Source organism: Haliotis cracherodii, unplaced genomic scaffold, assembly GCF_022045235.1.
Source record: "Haliotis cracherodii isolate W230 unplaced genomic scaffold, xgHalCrac1.p SCAF_2, whole genome shotgun sequence".
NCBI lineage: Eukaryota > Metazoa > Mollusca > Gastropoda > Lepetellida > Haliotidae > Haliotis > Haliotis cracherodii.
Genome location: NW_027266275.1, coordinates 40,765,162 through 40,787,064, shown reverse-complemented (window position 1 = coordinate 40,787,064; position 21,903 = coordinate 40,765,162). Strand labels below are relative to the sequence as shown.

The window sequence follows — 21,903 nt, the reverse complement described above, 5'->3', positions numbered from 1 at the left end:
AAAACTATCACAAAAGGTTTCGCACCTGTATCTCAGACTTAAACTATGCTAGTATCTCTTACTGATGTCAGTGGCTTTATCTTGGACGCTTTTGTGTCTATAACTATGCCTTGTGTCTGTGGCTGTATTTCTGACTAAGACAATGCCAGTATCTCAGACTTTTGTTCGTTGGTTGGTTGGTTTGTTGTTTAACGCCACACTCAGCAATATTCCAGCTATATGACGGCGGTCTGTAAATAATCAAGTCTGGACCAGACAATCCAGTGACTGATATAATGAGCATCGATCCACCAAAATTGGGATCGATGACATACATCAACCAAGTCAGCGAGCCTGACCACCCGATCCCCTTAGTCGCCTTTTACGACAAGCATTGTCACCTTTTTACAGCAAGCATGGGTTGCTGAAGACCTATTCTACCCCGGAATCTTCACGGGTCGACTTTTGTTTGTGAATGTAACTAAGACTTGTGCCTGTGAATGTAACTGAGACTTGTGTCTGTGAATGTAACTGAGACTTGTGTCTGTGAATGTAACTAAGACTTGTGTCTGTGAATGTAACTGAGACTTGTGTCTGTGTATGTAACTGAGACTTGTGTCTGTGAATGTAACTGAGATTTGTGTCTGTATGTAACTGAGACTTGTGTCTGTGTATGTAACTGAGACTTGTGTCTGTGTATGTAACTGAGACTTGTGTCTGTGTATGTAACTGAGACTTGTGTCTGTATGTAACTGAGACTTGTGTCTGTGTATGTAACCGAGACTTGTGTCTGTGAATGTAACTAAGACTTGTGTCTGTGAATGTAACTGAGACTTGTGTCTGTGAATGTAACTGATATTTGTGTCTGTATGTAACTGAGACTTGTGTCTGTGTATGTAACTGAGACTTGTGTCTGTGTATGTAACTGAGACTTGTGTCTGTGTATGTAACTGAGACTTGTGTCTGTGTATGTAACTGAGACTTGTGTCTGTGTATGTAACTGAGACTTGTGTCTGTGTATGTAACTGAGACTTGTGTCTGTGTATGTAACTGAGACTTGTGTCTGTGTATGTAACTGAGACTTGTGTCTGTGAATGTAACTGAGACTTGTGTTTGTGAATGTAACTAAGACTTGTGCCTGTGAATGTAACTGAGACTTGTGTCTGTGAATGTAACTGAGACTTGTGTCTGTGAATGTAACTAAGACTTGTGTCTGTGAATGTAACTGAGACTTGTGTCTGTGTATGTAACTGAGACTTGTGTCTGTGAATGTAACTGAGATTTGTGTCTGTATGTAACTGAGACTTGTGTCTGTGTATGTAACTGAGACTTGTGTCTGTGTATGTAACTGAGACTTGTGTCTGTGTATGTAACTGAGACTTGTGTCTGTATGTAACTGAGACTTGTGTCTGTGTATGTAACTGAGACTTGTGTCTGTGAATGTAACTAAGACTTGTGTCTGTGAATGTAACTGAGACTTGTGTCTGTGAATGTAACTGATATTTGTGTCTGTATGTAACTGAGACTTGTGTCTGTGTATGTAACTGAGACTTGTGTCTGTGTATGTAACTGAGACTTGTGTCTGTGTATGTAACTGAGACTTGTGTCTGTGTATGTAACTGAGACTTGTGTCTGTGTATGTAACTGAGACTTGTGTCTGTGTATGTAACTGAGACTTGTGTCTGTGTATGTAACTGAGACTTGTGTCTGTGTATGTAACTGAGACTTGTGTCTGTATGTAACTGAGACTTGTGTCTGTGTATGTAACTGAGACTTGTGTCTGTGAATGTAACTGAGACTTGTGTCTGTGTATGTAACTGAGACTTGTGTCTGTATGTAACTGAGACTTGTGTCTGTGAATGTAACTGAGACTTGTGTCTGTGTATGTAACTGAGACTTGTGTCTGTGAATGTAACTGAGACTTGTGTCTGTGTATGTAACTGAGACTTGTGTCTGTGTATGTAACTGGGACTTGTGTCTGTGTATGTAACTGAGACTTGTGTCTGTGTATGTAACTGAGACTTGTGTCTGTGAATGTAACTGAGACTTGTGTCTGTGTATGTAACTGAGACTTGTGTCAGTGTATGTAACTGAGACTTGTGTCTGTGTATGTAACTGAGACTTGTGTCTATGTATGTAACTGAGACTTGTGTCTGTGAATGTAACTGAGACTTGTTTCTGTGAAGGAAACTACTACTCTTCCACCAACCACACCACGGAGTATGAGGCCACGTGTATGCTGCCATCATGGTGTGTGTACGTGGCATACGGCCTGAGCCTGCTCATCAGCGTAGTCTCCATCATCATCGTCTTGCTGTATGGCTACCAGTTTGGGTCGGAGGTGTCACTCAAGTGGCTGTTGTCTCTCTTCCTAGCATTCATTTGCTCGGCCCTCGTCATCGAACCTACCAAGGTCTGTGGAGTATTCATGATATGATAAGAACACTTGATACCTACCCTAGCATCTTTAGCATATAATTTGTCCGAAAATATTCTATTCATTGAGCCAATTGGTACAAACAACACTCATTTGGGAACCAGATCGTGTCTACTTTTAATTGTCTTATTCCTGCCAGGCTTCACATCTGTCAAGGAATTTTAAAAAATTTATCAGGAAGGCCACAGTGTAATGTCTACAAATTGAAAAAGTTGAAAGAATGATGTTGGATGATAAATAAAATCTCACCCTTGTGTCTTTTGATATCAAATATATCAACACTCGTTGATAAAAGTGGCAAAAATTCTCAGCAAGCCTTGGAATTTTTCCACTTTTATCAACTCAACAGATATCTTAATTCTTAAGTTGTGGTCCTGCTGAAAAACGGGAGGTGTTGTGGTGGATGAAGCCATGTGTTGGTGTGTTGCAGGTGTTGCTGGTGGCGCTGTATCTGGCCGCACGCAGCCGCGATGTCCAGGAGGAGATTGACAAGGAGTCCATCAGCATACCGCCAGTAGTCGACAATGTCTTCGAAACATTCAAGGTAGTCAACATTCCCTGCTTGTTTCTAGCCCCATTTGTCTTATTGTATTACTTGCCAATATATTAGCACATATCACCATGGTCACTTATTACATTGAATACAGTACACTACAGTTAGAAGACTAATCAGTTACTGAACCTACAGATTCAGTTACTGAACCTACAGATTATCACTGAAGATAAAGGGTCGGAGAGGGGCCAATCTGACATGATGATTGATTTATTTCTGTTTCTTAAAATGTAATTGAATGTTGTTTTAGAGGTTGTAGGTTATGTGGTATTAGAGGTTGTAGGTTATGTGGTATTAGAGGTGGTAGGGTATTTGGTATTAGAGGTGGTAGGTTATGTGGTATTAGAGGTGGTAGGTTATGTGGTATTAGAGGTGGTAGGTAATGTGGTATTAGAGGTGGTAGGTTATGTGTAGGATAATGCACGTACGTGGAGTTTTATGATATTTAAAACCAGCATCCTCGGGATAAGGGTTTTAAACATCATTTAAACCCGAGGGGAAGCGTTTTATCTAACTTATAAACTGAAAAAAAGAAACTTAAAACAACATGTATCAACATATTTATGTTTCAAACATACTTGTCAGGAAATGGGCATAAATATCTGTTCCTGGCATTTGGTTCTTGAAAAAGACTTTCTAAAAAGCACTGCGATTTATCAGCACCTCTGTAGACCAGCGGTACACTCATTAGGCTACAGATAGGAAGGTTGGGTATTCAATCCTCAGAAATATAAAGAAAACATTTGTCATTTGATTTTACATTTCATTACATGTTACAATCTTAACGGAAGCTGTATTAATAATTATGTGAGATATTATATAGCAAATATGCATGGAATATCCTATAAAATCCCGGGGACACTATAACATCCCAGTTTATGAGATTTAACAATAGGAGAACAATAGGCCAGCATCATTGAAGGTTTATAAGTGGTTTTAGAGATGGTAGGTTATGTGGTTTTAGAGATGGTAGGTTATGTGGTATTAGAGGTGGTAGGGTATGTGGTATTAGAGGTGGTAGGGTATGTGGTATTAGAGGTAGTAGGTTATGTGGTATTAGAGGTGGTAGGGTATGTGGTATTAGAGGTGGTAGGTTATGTGGTATTAGAGGTGGAAGGGTATGTGGTATTAGAGGTGGTAGGTTATGTGGTATTAGAGGTGGTATTAGAGGTAGTAGGTTATGTGGTATCAGAGGTAGTAGGTTATGTGGTTTTAGAGGTGGTAGGTTATGTGGTATCAGAGGTGGTAGGTTATGTGGTTTTAGAGATGGTAGGTTATGTGGTTTTAGAGGTGGTAGGTTATGTGGTTTTAGAGATGGTAGGTTATGTGGTTTTAGAGATGGTAGGTTATGTGGTTTTAGAGGTGGTAGGGTATGTGGTATTAGAGGTGGTAGGGTATGTGGTATTAGAGGTGGTAGGGTATGTGGTATTAGAGGTGGTAGGGTATGTGGTATTAGAGGTGGTAGGTTATGTGGTATTAGAGGTGGTAGGTTATGTGGTATTAGAGGTGGTAGGTTATGTGGTATTAGAGGTGGTAGGGTATGTGGTATTAGAGGTGGTAGGTTATGTGGTATTAGAGGTGGCAGGGTATGTGGTATTAGAGGTGGTAGGTTATGTGGTATCAGAGGTGGTAGGTTATGTGGTATTAGAGGTGGTAGGTTATGTGGTATCAGAGGTGGTAGGTTATGTGGTATCAGAGGTAGTAGGTTATGTGGTATTAGAGGTGGTAGGTTATGTGGTATTAGAGGTGGTAGGTTATGTGGTATTAGAGGTAGTAGGTTATGTGGTATCAGAGGTAGTAGGTTATGTGGTATCAGAGGTAGTAGGTTATGTGGTATCAGAGGTAGTAGGTTATGTGGTATCAGAGGTAGTAGGTTATGTGGTATCAGAGGTAGTAGGTTATGTGGTAGTGGGGAGGAAAAAGATAACACTCTTTTGAAATCTCCAAAACAAACACACACACACACGCACGTGCGCGCGCACGCACAAAATATTTTCCTCACTTAACTCCTTTTTTCCCCCCCAGGATGTGAAGTTCCGTCCCCTGGGCGGGTTTGCCCTGATGCATGCCAAGGAGGAGGGCGTGAAGATCCAGCGCATGCACGTGATGTTGCGACAGTTCGTCTCCCACATGTTCCTGCTGTCCCTGCTGCTGGCGATCAGCTTCATCTACAACGGCACCACCAACTGCATGTTCTCGCAGCATGTACAACATCTCCTACATCAGGATGGGGCTGCAGGACTCAACCTCAGTCATCTCAGGAGGTTAGAATGCTGATGTCTGATACACTGTAGATGATGTATAAATAGCTTGATCAGTGGACTATCCATCTTTAGCCCAATTAAACATAGGTACACTTCAAGTCTTAAAGAAAAAGACAGGAGTCTTGATTAAAGTAAGTTCTTCTAAAAAATGTCTATATTATAAATAAGTCATGATCACAGTTACTTTTGCCGTTCCGTATATCTCATATGTAGTAGCGGTAGTTGTCGGGGTGGTAAACACAACAAACGGCTACAGGGTGTGAGCTGATGGCTGTTTATTCTCTTAGAAGAGAATGGTGAATAAATACGGCCTGCAACAATGTATAAATAATGAGACATACTGCATACAAGACATAGAACATTGACATTGTTATAATATACATAATGGCCTTACATCTAAATGGACATTCAATTAGCAAGAAACCAATGTTACTCATGTAGGAAGTAACCTGTACAATGATATATATATTATATCTGCTTATGACCCTATAGTCAGTTTAAACTAAACATAAACCATGTCTACTGTCATAACACTAGACAGGTATAATACTATGTATACATGATAATTACAAAGATATACGACGTCAGCATATATATAGATACATACATTTATACATTCATGAATAACACATAAACAATACATACCAGACTGGTGAAACCTGTGCCGTGTCACCAAGGCCTCTAAGATAGTGCCAGTTACATCTGCATTGACAAAGTATAAACTAATGCAGATACTATTTACACTATAATTATACACAACACACAAGTAAAATAGGTATTTAAAATAAGGATTGATCAAATTACTTAAATAATGCACTTTCACACATACGCATACACAATTGACACAATTACCTTAATGAGGTATAGAATTACTACAGTTTATTTAGGGTTTAGTTTTATTTAGTTATTGTTCAAGTTAAGATGATAATAGCCTAGGATAAATTAGCTATTTATCAATTAAAGAAACTGCTTTATAATACTTTATCATATAAAATAATCATGATCAGAATACACTAAACTGTGGATTCAATACACAAATACATATAAAGTATCACACAAGAAATATACTATGACTAACCTTCAAATCCATGAAATATTCACATCCATTAGCATGATTAGATCCATGAATACAAGATCCATTCACAATATATACAACATGACTATGATGTACATACATCAAGTGTAATCTGGCAACTGCCTCAGATCACAAGCAAACAAAGGTATACCTGTGGTCAGCTGTGAGTGACCACAGAGAACAATAGAGTGCTCTATGCGCGGGGTGGGATACTAAGTGCTGTGGGTGAAAAGCATGCAGTGGTATGGTTAGTCAAGGTTGGATAAATAATAGACTGAATGAAACAGATAAGCTATGGTATTAATGTTTAAGTTGAAATACAATTATATGGCAAAAGGTAAGACAGGTAAATAAACTATGTACTTAATTCAAATAGAATATTCTAGCTAAAATAGAATTAAAACCTAACTTGTATGTACAAAATATTACTCTGCCACAGTATATGAATGAGGTTATTGTGTCCATGCTGGCTGTAAGGTTTGTAGAAAATCACAACTGAAGGTTTACGTCGATGAGGTGAGGGAATGGAGACGTACATTACGGAGATGCGTACCCGCTCCAGTTTTTGGCATACTTATGTTTATGTTAAAAAAAATATATACACTACTATATACAAAGAAACTTTTTATAGCCAGACAGTGTAATTACATGATGATTTTGCGTACTTCAATATGTTACGTGCTCACGGTAATATCTTTCCATGGAGAAAAAAACCCAATGTATAATGCGCACCCCCTTCTACACAGCTGTTGCTTTTGGAAAAGAAGTGTGCTCTATACTCAAGAAAATATGGTAACCATTTGAAAAATGTTTTCAAACAAGATAAGAAATTATTAGCTTACAAATGTAAGTTTGTTCCCAGAATAAATTGTTTGCGTTCATCTTATTTCAGTGTAAGTAAACCCCCTTTGACAAAAGCTGTATCTGATGCTTGATATAGGTCAAGAAGGACTTTATTGATTAGAAGTCTGATGTATGGCCCTGGGGCTGATGACTGCTGCCCTAATCCATATGAAACAGAATTATGTCATAGATAGATCAGCATTGCAGACATCATAAAACTTACTCTTACATAATTATAACATATGACTTAAATTATTTTCAACCTTTCGTCAGTTGAAAATTAGCCTCAGCAGCATGGCAGAAGGCTGTTTAGGTTGCAGCCCTAATTATCCTTGGTCTCAGACTCCATCCAAGTGACTGACCCCCTGCTTCTGTTGCAGCATCCCAGACTTCAGGACGTGGACTGAGACGGTGTTGGCCGATACGCTCCACCGGCAGGAGTTGAACCCCCAGGAGCAGTTTGGGGTGCTACTGGGGCCTGCACGACTCCGTCAGATCAGAGGCACACTCGGTATGTTACATGACAAGATTAAAGGTCATCATCAAGTGAAAGTGAAGGGCTTCCAGATATAATCTAAGTATCACATTTTATAAAAAAAAGTGTCACAATGAAATACCATCTTGTAATATCATTATTACACATCCAAGACAAAGTCAGAACATATTACTTGTAAACCTGGAGAAAGTTACACTTTGGATATGGTGTTGACAAACCTTGAAGCATAAATCTGAACTGGGATTCGGGGTTTTTTTAGTTGTTTTTTTAATGCTAGCCATGCCAAGCTCAGTAATATTGCAGCTCTAATAAAGTAAGGACTGGACAATCCCTTTATTGACATCATGATTATCTATCCACTCAAATAGGATAAGATGACACGCAATCATCCAAAGATCATAGTTTCCTGGCACTCCTAAGGGATGCAACTCTGCACAGCAAATTCTGACACCTTAGATGACTTTGCCAACATTGCCTCCTTGGTAAATCTGGTTTATGTCTGTCAAAATGAAACTGTTCCTTGTTTCCAGCAAGTTTGTATTTACTCATGACAACGTGTGTACGGGGAGATATCTTGGTGCTTTCAGGTGATTGTCCGATCAGTTCCCCATTTGCCAAGTTCCACTTGCCTACACTGACAGCATTACCATGTGAGGGAAACCTCGGCTACACTGAGGACACCAACACCTATGGCGAAGCCTGGAGCAACAGCATCGGCAGCAACGTGACCTGGAGATACTTCACAGCGACTGAGCTTCACATGTATGTCACTGTCTCTGAAGGATTATCTACTCATGTTTCATTTCAGTGTCTCTTACTGCATGTTCAACATTGTTGCATAGTCATAAACTAGTCATTAGATTTCAATTCAAATTTTAAAAAAAATATGAGCCATTTTAATTTTTAATTTTTTAAACAAACTGTTAAAGGTTCGTGTGTACATTAAGTTTTGTTGTCGTATACATGGATGTTTGGTAGGACAATGTATACAGTGTATACAGGGGCCACTTTAAGCAGTATCCTGGGAATATCATGGCAGGGAACACCAGAGATGGGTTTCACACATTGTACCCATGTGGGGAATCAAACCAGGGTCTTTGGCGTGACAAGTGAATGCTTTAACCACTAAACTAACCCACCACCCCAAAGGATTAGGGGAACACACGTAGGCAAATACTTGAGACTGAGATTCCTTTAAGTCCACTTCTCTATCTCTGTCAAACATCCACAGTCACATCACCTTATTCTCTCCAAGTACCTTCAGAATAAGAAAGCCACTGACTGCTTTCACTTTTTGCCATAAATGAGTTCGTACAAACAACATCAGTCGTGAATGTGATTGCATTGTATATTGCCATCAGTAATTCATGTATCAGTAGTTTCTAGGATTAATTCATTGTAATAGTGGACTTGAAAAATATGAAAATGTAACAATACCATTTTAGTATGTATTGTGTATAGAATTTTTGTTTGTTCATCAATCAGCTTTAATTGAATGTGTTTTTGTAATAAAAGAAAAATGAGTTCTGAGTTTACCACAGTACACAGCAGTAAGTCCAAAGTTCTGAAAACTTATCACAACAAATTTGAATGTTGTTTGACTCCTAGGCGGGCCAAGTACGGCCATGACCTCCACTACTCCGGCGGGGGCTACGTGATGACCCTCGGTAACACCTACAACGAGACACTCAGCATCCTCAGCAACCTGTTTGACAGTGACTGGATCAATCTGCGGTATGAGATACTGGAGAATCTACACTGAAATCAGGAAGGAATAATTACCCCAATCTCCTACAAACTCAATATTGACCAACAAAATGAAGTAAAGCAGACAATGATAAGAGGAATTTGTATTGTCTCTCAGGACCCTGGTGTATGCTGGTGCCATTTGGTAACCACTCCATGTGTGGAAAGTCCAAGTTCCTTGATTGGGTCATATTCTGGGGGTTTCATTCTTCTTCATATGGGCAAAGAAATATGAAAATATGCAGTTCAATGAATTTGTTATCACCCTGTACTGTGTATGGGTTTGGGTAGAAGAGCATTTCCAACACAGGTGTCAGCTATAAATAGACTTGTTTGACACAGCGAAAAGAGGGAAGGGGGTATGGAAATTTATCAAACCTATAGTGGAGGGCCTTGAAAAAGTGACAGTTCCATTTTTCAAATAAATAGATTAGAAAAAAATGTTACATGTATTTGGGGGGCCATGAAGAGAAATGAAACAAATGGAGCAAAATATGACACAGCCCTAAGACTAATATCATACACTAACACTCCCTCCGCAATTAATGATGAGTCCCTAAGTTGAACAGTTTTGCTAATTACATCTAAATTTAAATGAATGTCAATGTGATGATGAAACATTCTCTGTCATGACATGTGACATACATACGCTAGACAAAAAAATATTTCCATTGCAAACATGTCAAATATCCTTTTGCAGCTTAAACATTTAAGATAGTGTGTTGTGCTAGCATTGCTTGGTGGTGCATACCAAGGACATAAGAGTAGCTGACAGGGAACGATCAACAGGAATGACATATGACCTCTCTTCCAGGACAAGGGCTGTGTTTGCTGAGTTCACTCTGTACAGTGCTGCCGCCGACCTCACAACCACAGTCACCGTCCTCCTTGAGTTCCCCTTGTCAGGTACAGTGAGTGAGTGAGTGAGTGAGTGAGTGAGTGAGTGTGGTTTGAGGCCACTTTTAGCAATATTCCAGCAATATCATGGCGGGATACACCAACAATGGGCTTCACACATTGTACCCATGTAGGGAATTGAACCCGGGCCTTCGGCGTGACGAGCGAACGCTTTAACCACTAGGCTACCCGACTACCCCTTGTCAGGTACAGACCACCACAGCATGGGAGACATGGGACTGTCTAGAGTGTATTGTTATCTGTTGATGCTCATCTGGCTCGGAGGCCATGTGGGCACATGCCAATAGTGACTCATTCACCGTCGTCATCTGTTATCTTTTCGGATTTGCAATTTCTCATGAATAACTTTTCCTTTGATAGAATTGAAAGTTTTTGAAGGTGTTCTCCCCAGGGTTAGATTGTGTGCTCATTCTAAAATGAGCCTTACATTATTTTTGTTTCAGCATCACAGGGGTTTCCAACACAGGAGACCTTTCACTATGTATTTACAAACACAGACGGGAAGCCTGTCTGTGTCAGTCTCACCATTCTCTAACTGACTTTGTGATCTGCTCACAGTCTACTGTGATGTTTATTCAAATATTAATGGTTTGTTATCCAGATATGTTCAAGCTGTTGTACTGTAAGTTATAAACTCTGGTCTTCCAGCCTTTGGGTATTGCTTTATGGCCTCCTTAAAAGAAGCTCAAGTGTTTTCAATTTTTTTCAGAATTCACTTCTAATCTTACTTTATTCAAAAATATCTTTTCCTAAAAATTTCTCAATGATCTCAGAGACCACTACAATGATATAAGTTCTAAATGTTGATGACTGTATGTAGTTTCAGGTTTGTTAGGGGCATCTGGGCATCAAACAATAGTGACCATTATAGAAAATGTTGCAGAAAAATCCTTTTCAATTTACTTGGGTACAAATTGAACTAATCTTGGCCTTTGGGATTTGTATTACAATGTTTGAATACTTGTGTCAGGTGAGCTACCAGCCCTAAGGATATTTGTGACAATGCAGGACTGTTTACACCCTGAACACAAGAAATAAAGATGTCAGGATGAGTAAGTTAGTATGAAGTATATGTATCAAGGTCTTGTGTTTCTTTGGGTACCATTTTGGTGTCCAATGCCATATTATGATGACATGTGGTTATCCTGCAGGAGGCGCTCTGTCTAGTCAGTATGTGTCCACTCTCAAACTCCTGCGATTCCTCCCCGGCAGAGTGGATCCCCTCATGGTCTGTGAGGTGAGACCTGCATTCTCATTCTTCAGCAACCTTCTCATAATTATCAAATTGTTGCAACAAAAATGAAAGTGAAATTAGTTATGTGGTAACATTATTATGAAAGCAAAGATTCTTTCAAAATACTGATACAGATTAACTTAAGGATAATATCAAGAGAAAATTTGGAAAAACATGAGTGTGATAAAGTTGGTTATCTGTGAATTGCTTAGAATTGTGTGAGGAGACTTACAATCCTCCTGAGGTGCTTGTGTTGCTCTTCATCCCTCCTTAAATAACTCAAACATTGTCTCTAGGGGTGTCTCTCTTGATATTTTAAAAGGACTAATTACAGGTTCATAATCCGCTCACGCTTTGTGTAATATTGTAATGGGTAATAGTCTCATTAAATCTTCTCCTCTCATGTGAACCGGAGGCACGAGAGGCCCAGTCATCTAAGGCGCTTCAATTCGCTGTGCAGAGTTGGGTCCCTTGGGCACGCCAGAAACCTATGATTGTGGGTTTGAATCCCCGATTATGTTTCTAGGTTTGTCAGCACCATACCCGTGCTTGTGGGTTTCACCGAAGTGGAAAATGTCTGAGACCTGCATCACTTCGGGCTTTCCTCCCACATTAAGCTGACACGCCGTGATATAACTGGAATACTGTTAAAAGCGGCGTTAACCCCAACTCACTCACTCACTCTCATGTGAACCTCCACCATGAGGATCTGAGAGTTCAACACTCCAGACGAGGTCAAACATTGACTGTAAATCAGATTAATCAATTTGATTTCATTTCTTTACCACCATGATTTTGAATGTCAATGTCAACAAAAGTAAACTCACACAGAACACACAGTTGCCTTGATAGCAAATGGTTTGGGTTGTAGACAACCTCATTAAAATCAGATCTTAGTCCTCACTACTACTAAACAAAGATCTGAGGACATCCCTCAACTTCTTGTAAGTCATTACATTGGTCAATCAAAGGTTGCGAAAGGTCCTTCTGACGTAACTTGTAATGGGATGTCCTCACATCTTTGGTTAGTAGTAGTGATAACTAAGGTCTGATTTTTGGCTGTAGATGACCTGGTACTAAGAAACGACGGGGTGTGTAACATCCCCACAATGTTTATAGCACAGCCTTTATTTATCCCCTTTCGGAACTGCCCACAAATGTCCATTTTCAAAGTACATAGCTTTGTTCACCCACCCTAGAAACCAATAACTGCTCCCTAACTTGTACTGAGTCAGATCTGCCACTTTCTTCCCAGGTTCTGTTCCTGCTGTGCGTCATCTACCTGGTTGTCCATCTTGGACTCACACTACGAGAAGAACGAGTCCAGTTTGTGAAGCAGTTCTGGAACTGGTTAGATCTAGTCATTGCGATGTTGGCAGTTGTGTGTATTGGCCTCTACATCGCTTGTGTTGTCACGGCAACAGACACGTTTGGTTACTACACTGCTCACAAGAATGATTTCACCAACTTTGAGATGCCCGCACACTTGCATGATGTTATGCGTATGCTGCATGCATGGCTGTTGTTCCTAATATTCCTGAAGGTAACATTTAGTCACCAGTTGATCACACTGGGGCTCAAGCTTTAAAAATAGGCACTCATGTACGGCTTAACAGTTCACCCAAGATTTAGTACACAAGTGTATAGACCAATACAACCACAGTTTCATTATGGGATGACACATTACACAAGGAAACTGTTGGTGTCTTGGTTGATACAAGGAATGTATAATAGTCGTACACACCACTCGGGGTGAGTTTATGTTTATTTACTAGGGCTGGGACAGGTAACTTGGGTACTCGGGTCGGGATGGTCCTGAGTAGGACCCGTGTACCTACAGGACTACCCGGACCCATGGTTAGTCATGTGATATAAGGTTTAAATACAATAACAATAAAAGTCACTTACACTTGTATGTAAATAGCATTTGCCACGGCTCCAATAAAACAATTCCCAATTGGACATTATGTACCCAACTCTTGAGGCCTACACTGGGTACCCGGGTAATAAGGGGTCGAGAACCTGGGTCATAAATTTGGACTCGTCCCAGCCCTACTATTTACCTTTTCCATTTAATGTGATGTTTATGTATCACAGTTGACCGTTAACTGAAATGGACATACAATATTAACTCAAAATGTGAGTTGTTTCCAAAAATTGTTCCCTTCACTCAACCCCTGTGGCCAAGCAGGAATGTCAGTGGCTTGTCACATAGTGGGAACATTTGCACTTTTACTTCGATTTTGAGTCACGTCTGGAAGTTTAAGAAAGCATGTGAGTTTTATAATCTTAATAAGGCCTCATAAGAAAAGTGTGTAAGAAGAACTGTATTGGTCACTGGGAACGGAGGTGGGATATCAATCCCAATGCACTGTACCAGGATACGGGTATGAGGTCTTGTTGACATGGTTATGTAAGGAGTACAAGATGTACCACTTCATGGTGGTATGTGTTCCCAAATCATTGTTGGTATGTTGATTCAAGTTTACCAAATATGTTTTGGTTTGTGTTGTTTTTCATATCCATGATAATGCATTATGACTCCTTATCATGGCTTGAGGGAAGTGTATGCTGTATCATATCACAAGTCTACTAGCAACTTACACATTGTACTGACATAGTGTAGACCCGTGAAGATCCAGGGTAGACTAGGTCTTCAGCAACCCATGCTTGTCCCAGTGAACACCATCACCACCACCAGTTTTATAGCATACTGAACAGCAATATATTGCATGTTTATAAGTGATCAGGTGTACTGACTTACATATATGTATAACAATACTGTGACTACCCATTTGGTTCTCATAAAAAACAAATCATACTTAAAGCAGCATAGAGATGTGTTAGGTGTTACCAAGCAGGCTGCATTCATCTCATCTTTGAATCTTCAATCATAAAGCGCTATTGCCATAAATCATGAGACAACTTCCTGTTTGCTCAGAATAATTGCCACAATCATTCACAGATTTGAAAAAGATTAGAAAGTTCAAGATGTGCATATTTTACAGATTGTGCGACAGTTACGCTTCTTCCCCATGTTCCATGCATATGGGAAGACGATCTCGAATGCGCTGGGGAAACTGGCCGGCTGTACGCTGATATTCCTGTTGCTTCTGATGTCCTACGCTCAGCTTGGATACCTGGTACGTAGCACAGCGTGGTCTGACCTGGGATACATGGTAAGTAGCACAGCATGGTCTGACCTGGGATACCTGGTACGTAGCACAGCGTGGTCTGACCTGGGATATGTGGTACGTAGCACAGCGTGGTCTGACCTGGGATACCTGGTACGTAGCACAGCGTGGTCTGACCTGGGTTACCTGGTACATAGCACAGCGTGGTCTGACCTGGGATACCTGGTACATAGCACAGCGTGGTCTGACCTGGGTTACCTGGTACATAGCACAGCGTGGTCTGACCTGGGATATGTGGTATGTAGCACAGCGTGGTCTGACCTGGGATATGTGGTACTTAGCACAGCGTGGTCTGACCTGGGATATGTGGTACGTAGCACAGCGGGGTCTGACCTGGGATATGTGGTAAGTAGCACAGCGTGGTCTGACCTGGGATACCTGGTACGTAGCACAGCATGGTTTTACCTGGGATACGTGGTACATAGCACAGCGGGGTCTGACCTGGGATATGTGGTAAGTAGCACAGCGTGGTCTGACCTGGGGTATGTGGTACGTAGCACAGCGTGGTCTGACCTGGGGTATGTGGTACGTAGCACAGCGTGGTCTGACCTGGGATATGTGGTACGTAGCACAGCGTGGTCTGACCTGGGATTTGTGGTTAGTAGCACAGGGTGGTCTGACCTGGGGTATGTGGTACGTAGCACAGCGTGGTCTGACCTGGGATACCTGGTACGTAGCACAGCATGGTCTGACCTGGGATATGTGGTACATAGCACAGCGGGGTCTGACCTGGGATTTGTGGTAAGTAGCACAGCGTGGTCTGACTTGGGGTATGTGGTACGTAGCACAGCGTGGTCTGACCTGGGATACCTGGTACGTAGCACAGCATGGTCTGACCTGGGATATGTGGTAAGTAGCACACCGGGGTATGACCTGGGATATGTGGTAAGTAGCACAGAGAGGTCTGACCTGGGATACTTGGTAAGTAGCACAGCGTTTCAGACCTGGGATACGTGGTAAGTAGCAGAGCATGGTCTGACCTGGGATATGTAGTATGTAGCACAGTGTGGTTTGACCTGGGATATGTAGTACGTAGCACAGCGTTTCTGACCTGGGATACATGGTAAGTAGCACAGCATGGTCTGACTTGGGATACGTGGTAAGTAGCACAGCCCTGGGTTGAGTTTTTACAGGCTGCATTGATATATAATGATATTAAAAATAATAATAATAATAATAGAATTGGGCATATTTCCACACCACACAGAGGTATGCTCAAAGCGCTGATAGATTTCACAGTAAAACAACATTAATTTGTTATCATAATGTTAGACAAATAATATCATTTTCAGTATTTTGGAATGACAACCCGTGGCTTCGCAAGCTTCCAGTCGGCTCTACTTTCCCTGATGGGAGTGATACGAGGGTCATTTGACTTCTGGCACTTCCTGCACCACTGGCCTGTGATGACCCACTTCTACTTCTACTCCTTCTACGCCTTCGCCTACGGGCTGTTCATTGGGCTGGTGATTGCTGTGGTGCTGGACACGTACAAGATCACCCACCAGTCCATGTTCTTCAAGTCTTCCCTGGACACACAGGACCATGAGATGATCGAGTTCATGATGAAGAGGTTCAAGCTGTGGGCAGGCATCACCAAACAGAAACCTGTGAGTGCAACACACACTTGGTGTTTCATTTACCTGCTGTACAGATCACCAGACCCCAAAGACCAGAAATGTAGGGGAGAAAGTAAAGTCCAGTTGAAAGCTGCTTGTATGGGGACAAGTGGTTTCACAACCTGTAATTGTTTGCTCGAATACTAGTTTCATAGTTTCGCTGGTATTCAAATTAGTGTGCAGCTTTGTTCACACGTGAAAGGTACATGCAATTTTTAACTTTCCTGTCACATTTCACTCAAATTCCAAAGGGAAAAATAACAAATTGAAATTATCTATAGTGTCACACGTCCTTGAATATAGCTCAAAATTGTGCCCATGTATATTACCTGTTCATTCATAACTTGTCAACACCATTTTGATTTAATTCTTACAATTACGTTATTGCAGATTGTTTTGTTTTATGAGTTACTGTTCATGATAAATTATCCTGTTAGTCTCTTTGATGATCCATCATGCAACAATTTACTGTGTAGAGTTGCTTCCCTTAGCATTGCTAGGATCCAAAGGTTGTGGGTTCAGATTCAACCTAATTATGGTCCTGGGTCTGTATGACTCTTTGGTTTCACAAAGATGGCCAGGGTCTCTTGTTTCTTTACTATGAGACAAACAGATTAATATGTCACACCATCCCAGAAATGGTTGATGAATACTACCTGTATAACTGGTTTAAAACAACAGAGCAGAGTGTATACATGAATCAAAGCAAGTAAAGGTAATGACAGTAAGTTTGATCATTTTTCATAGAACTTCCCTGAATTGTTTTCTGTAAGAATCACCTTAATAATGTTGATCCACAAATTTATAGCTTTTTCGAAGAAGAGTAATATTATTCATCAGTCACCATGAATGGGAGATAACTCCTGTCACATGATACCGTGTGTGGTTCCAGGCATTCCGATCAGTCCGGTTCAAGGGTCATCCATCGCTGCCGAGTCGAGCCAGTAGCACATCCCGTCGTTCCAGCATCTCATCCTCTCTCAGCAGTGGCAGTGATCCGTTACTGTCAGAGGAACAAGCCCTGTACTTGGAGCACCAGCTGGACAACGCGGTGCCACGCTGGGAGCATCTGCTCAACCGCTTCGACAGGGTCAGTAGCCTCAGATTCACATGATGTCCGCTGACATAATCTCATTACAGTCAAAGATATGAAGTTACTCACAACCTAGACTATCCATGATAAAACCTCAGGATGCATACTGCACCATGAGTGTTGCAGAAATCACATAAATGTTTTACATGCAACCAAATTTCAGTTTTGGGGGCCTGTAAGTGGATAGACTACTTGTGCCTCCTCTATCAATTTTCATTTCTGCCCAGCTGTGCCCTTCCTATTTTCTCCATTCTTCCTACGTTCCGTTTTTACTACACTGTACTTACACAAACCTCTACTGACCTAATTTTGGTAACTTATTTATTCCCACATACTGTGTTGTCACGACCACTAAGTGAATGCACGATATCGTCAATATATAGAAATAATACTTGATGTTGGTCACATTGTAGATTGAAAAGCTCGAGGTAGAAGAAGATCATCAAATGAAGAAGATCGAAAAAGAAATCAAAGGTTGGGAAACAAAGCAAAATAGCCCTAAGCGAAAGTTGCCTGTCAAACCAAAGAGCACCTTTGAGAAATTCCAACACAACTTCAAAGGCAGGAGTCAGTTCGGAGGGAAAAACAAACAACTCGTTGGTCGAACTTCTGTTACACCTCCAACAATATCACCAAGGAAACCAGTAACCGAGACACAGGAAGTACGTCCTCATAGCTATGAAGGGGAACGTTCAGAAGCTGCTTTGGTGAAAAATATGCAAGAGAAAAAACGTGACACAACCAAAAATGTGAGATTTTCAAAACCTGCATGGTGAAAGCATGTGCTGATGATAACCTAAAGACTATATGAAGACGACACAGCTGTGTCTAAATGAGTATTATCTGCTGTGCATCAGACACAAAACTGTCAAAGATTTGACTCTACGGAGTACCTCAATCACACCAAAGGTCTCTTACTGTTTGTACATAGTGTTCCTAAAATGATAACTGTACATAATGTGCCATGACTGAACTATTGACAAAACCAAATGCCAAAACCGTCCACCACCTCCAACAGGCCAGGTCCAACAGTTTCTGTGATGATCCTAACAACACCTACATGCCCACAAGTCTTTAGTGTTGTTCACTGGAACATGTGTATAGGTCCACAAGGCATCTGTGACGTTCATAGGAATGTCTACAGATCCTCAAGTCTTCTGTGACGCTCCAAGGAATGCCTACAGATCCACAAGTCTTCTGTGATTTCCAAGGAATGCCTACAGATCCTCAAGTCTTCTGTGACGTTCCTAGGAATGCCTACAGATCCACAAGTCTTCTGAGATGTTCCTAGGAATGCCTACAGATCCTCAAGTCTTCTGTGACGTTCCTAGGAATGCCTACAGATCCTCAAGTCTTCTGCGATGCTCATCTACAAACTGCTGATAATGGTGTCCAGACATCTGTTCTTGAAGACTGAACCAATAGGGATGCCATGCTGTTGCCTTTATGTTGCTCTGACTAGAGGTGTAGCTAGCCAGGTTGACAGCTGCCAAACAGCTTCCCACCGACAGATTATGCCTTACATATATATAGGGAGGGCTGGTGTGTCAACCCGTCATAATGTTGTCCGTCCATGTGTGAGGTCAGTTGTTGAAGGATCTGCCAATCAGAATCTGTGATAAAGACACAAGAAATCCCAGGGTTACTAGTGCTATTGAATGAACAGTCCTGGATTTCAATAGGCTGTATGTTGTATATGTGTAGATATTAGCAAAGACCATGTGCCAAATCAGTTATAACTACAACAGTAAAAGGTCATCTGAACATCTTTAGTGTGTCCTTGTACAGATTTTGTTTTGAATATTAATATTGATTTATGGACCAACAACAATTTTCATTTTTTTGTACATGTGCCTTTACATTTTTATACCAATGGTTGCCAAATTCCTACCGTCCCATTTAAGCTGATATGAATTGTTCCTTGTATATTGTTGAGCTGTATTAACAGCGGAGTTGTTTTACATGTACCATTCTGTGATAGTGTCATGTTTGTATTTCCTTACGTTATTATTAAGTTATTTTGTAAGAGAGGACATAAATAATCTTAATCCAGTTATACAGTTTTGTTAAGGACAGACCAATATATTTTACTGTTTTATTGAGGAAGGTATCCTAAATTACGCAAAAGTAAACAAATAAAAAGAGAAAAAGATTGTTTACTTTAAATGTTTTATGTAAATGTGTTTTTATTGGTCATATTTATTTAACATACCATTTATTTCAAATCAATCCTGACATGTATTTTCTACTTATTGCCTCTGCCTTGAGAACCTATTTGCTATAATAAAATTGAATTGGCCTGGCCAAATGATTCATTATAGGGATTGAGAGTGTGCCAGAATAGGTAGTATTTGTATTATATCTAATTACCAAAGAAAATTAATCTGAAACATTAACATCATTTATTTATTCTGTGAACAGCTGAGTGCATTGATATGTCCAATAGTTAGTTTAATGAAACTTCCAAGTGAACAAAGTTTAAATTTGATGTGCTGACATTTTGCAGTTTAGAACTTTTAATCACATGAAACTACTTTCAAGGTGAACTGTATTTGATAATATTAACGCATAATGATCTGAACACATTTCTCCATGCATTTAAGTGTCCTGTGTTCCCCTTGAATATTGTATTTTAAAACCTCAGAAAACAATCCCTGTAAACTAGCCCTGAGAAAGTATGGTTAGATATTGTTAAATATTAACTAGACTGTCGGTTCTGGCAATTATGTGGACATTTCTATATAATACCTGCTTCAAGACAAAAAGAAGGACTTTTTCACTTTCTTGAGTTGAGGATTCCGGTATTTGAAGCACACTGTGTATTTGTATTTTACCCACTTATTTCCCAGGGTGTATCCCGACTTTAGCTCCTGGCCAACTCACTGGACAAGATAAGGAGTAGCTTTTATCTCTGCTAGGATATCTTCTTCAAACAAATAGGAAGCATTATCACAAGTCAGAACTTTCTTTTCATGAAGTGTCATGAATGTAAGATAGAAATGTCATGCCATTTTGATGTCTACTCACTCTTGAAACGAATATAAACTTTCCTTTTGTCTGATATTTGAAATTAGGGAATGATGGCTTTTAATTCCCTAATGGTCAAATAGCAAAAACAGATCTGAACCAACATTATTTCCTTCACCTTCCAGGTAAGTCTAAACATATTCATTGGTGCATGTAGGAGTTACTTCCCTTCTTCATTGGTTCAGCAGCTAAGTTACGTTTGATAAGTTGACAAAAAGAGCCAAAAAGTTCTGTTTTTAAAGTGATCAACGATTAAATGTTGGGATTTGAGGATGAGTGTAGCCTATGTCTGTCAGTTTTCTGAAAATAGCGGTACACTGACATGTATGTATATAGGGTCCTACAGAGGATCCGCTTTGTTTCTGTACATAGTCTAATGTAACACAATATGTGACGTTACGCTTCATCCCTACCTCATTGTACTTATCAAGATGTAACAACAAATTATTGTCTTGTATGTAGCAGGGTGTATGTAAAGGTAATCAGTCGGGTGGATCCAAAAATAGTGTTTTCTACAATTGAGTCAGTTGAATTTGGTAGACAGTTGCCAAGCTTTTTTTTACATATAAACCATATTTGTTGTGTGTGTAATACTGTTTGTATGTAGCAACTGAACAGTTAGAAACTAGAATATCAGTACAATGGTGATTCACTTAACATGACTGAAAAGAATTTACCTCTGAGAAATCTGAATATTTAAGAGTGCTTGATGTAGAGGTAGCATTATTTCTAGTCTTGAGTATATTACCTGCTTATTCTATTCATTTGTTGTGTAAATATTATTTTATGTTTACAGGCAATCATATGAAGAAAATATGTATCATTAATATCAAATCAAAACTGTTACAGTATTGTAATAATATGTGAGCATGAACTATAAATCACCACAAATAATTACACATAATTGTAGGGGGACTTCACCCTTGCCTGGTGGCTGTCTTAGAAAAGTTTTACATGGCATATAAATTTATTGCACTTTACATATGATTTAGTTTACAGATTCGACCAAGCCAAAAACCACATTCACAACATAAAATAAAAATAGTTTAGATTTATTTTTATTTTCCCAACCACTCTTTAATGGATTAGAAACAAAACGCTACAACTACATACCCGGTAAATTGGTAACTGTTTACTTCCAGGTAATATTTCATCAAATGCATTGCAGTCTCAGACAAGTGCAGTCTTCTTATAGAGACAACAAAGCCTTCTCATGCATGTATTCATATACCCCTCACTGTAATGCTAGAACACTCTGAAATATACAATAAGCATTTCCCCACTAAACCGACAAACACAAATACACATCTCTACACATCTTCTATTGTATTTATTGTGACCAACCCAAGGTGATTGGCTGGCTAGCCAAATCCTGGAAACCAGGAATCAGTTACCGGTAAGTGTCTAAATACAATGTCCAGGCTT

General features: G+C 40.0%; 1 protein-coding gene across 3 annotated transcripts in view; it reads left to right on the top strand.

The window, feature by feature from the left end:
- The window catches only part of LOC139468101 (polycystin-1-like), a 98,433-nt gene extending 77,165 nt beyond the window's left edge, over window positions 1-21,268 (top strand). For all 3 annotated transcript variants that reach the window (XM_071249835.1, XM_071249833.1, XM_071249832.1), the window contains exons 32-44: window positions 2,166-2,392; window positions 2,847-2,960; window positions 4,995-5,233; window positions 7,532-7,662; window positions 8,235-8,409; window positions 9,256-9,381; window positions 10,208-10,299; window positions 11,463-11,548; window positions 12,801-13,088; window positions 14,554-14,688; window positions 16,032-16,349; window positions 17,251-17,448; window positions 17,865-21,268. In XM_071249835.1, coding sequence (XP_071105936.1) covers window positions 2,166-2,392; window positions 2,847-2,960; window positions 4,995-5,233; window positions 7,532-7,662; window positions 8,235-8,409; window positions 9,256-9,381; window positions 10,208-10,299; window positions 11,463-11,548; window positions 12,801-13,088; window positions 14,554-14,688; window positions 16,032-16,349; window positions 17,251-17,448; window positions 17,865-18,227 — 2,492 coding nt within the window. In that variant the 3' untranslated portion in view covers window positions 18,228-21,268. The remainder of the gene's footprint in view (window positions 1-2,165; window positions 2,393-2,846; window positions 2,961-4,994; window positions 5,234-7,531; window positions 7,663-8,234; window positions 8,410-9,255; window positions 9,382-10,207; window positions 10,300-11,462; window positions 11,549-12,800; window positions 13,089-14,553; window positions 14,689-16,031; window positions 16,350-17,250; window positions 17,449-17,864) is intronic.
- Window positions 21,269-21,903: the final 635 nt, after the last annotated feature.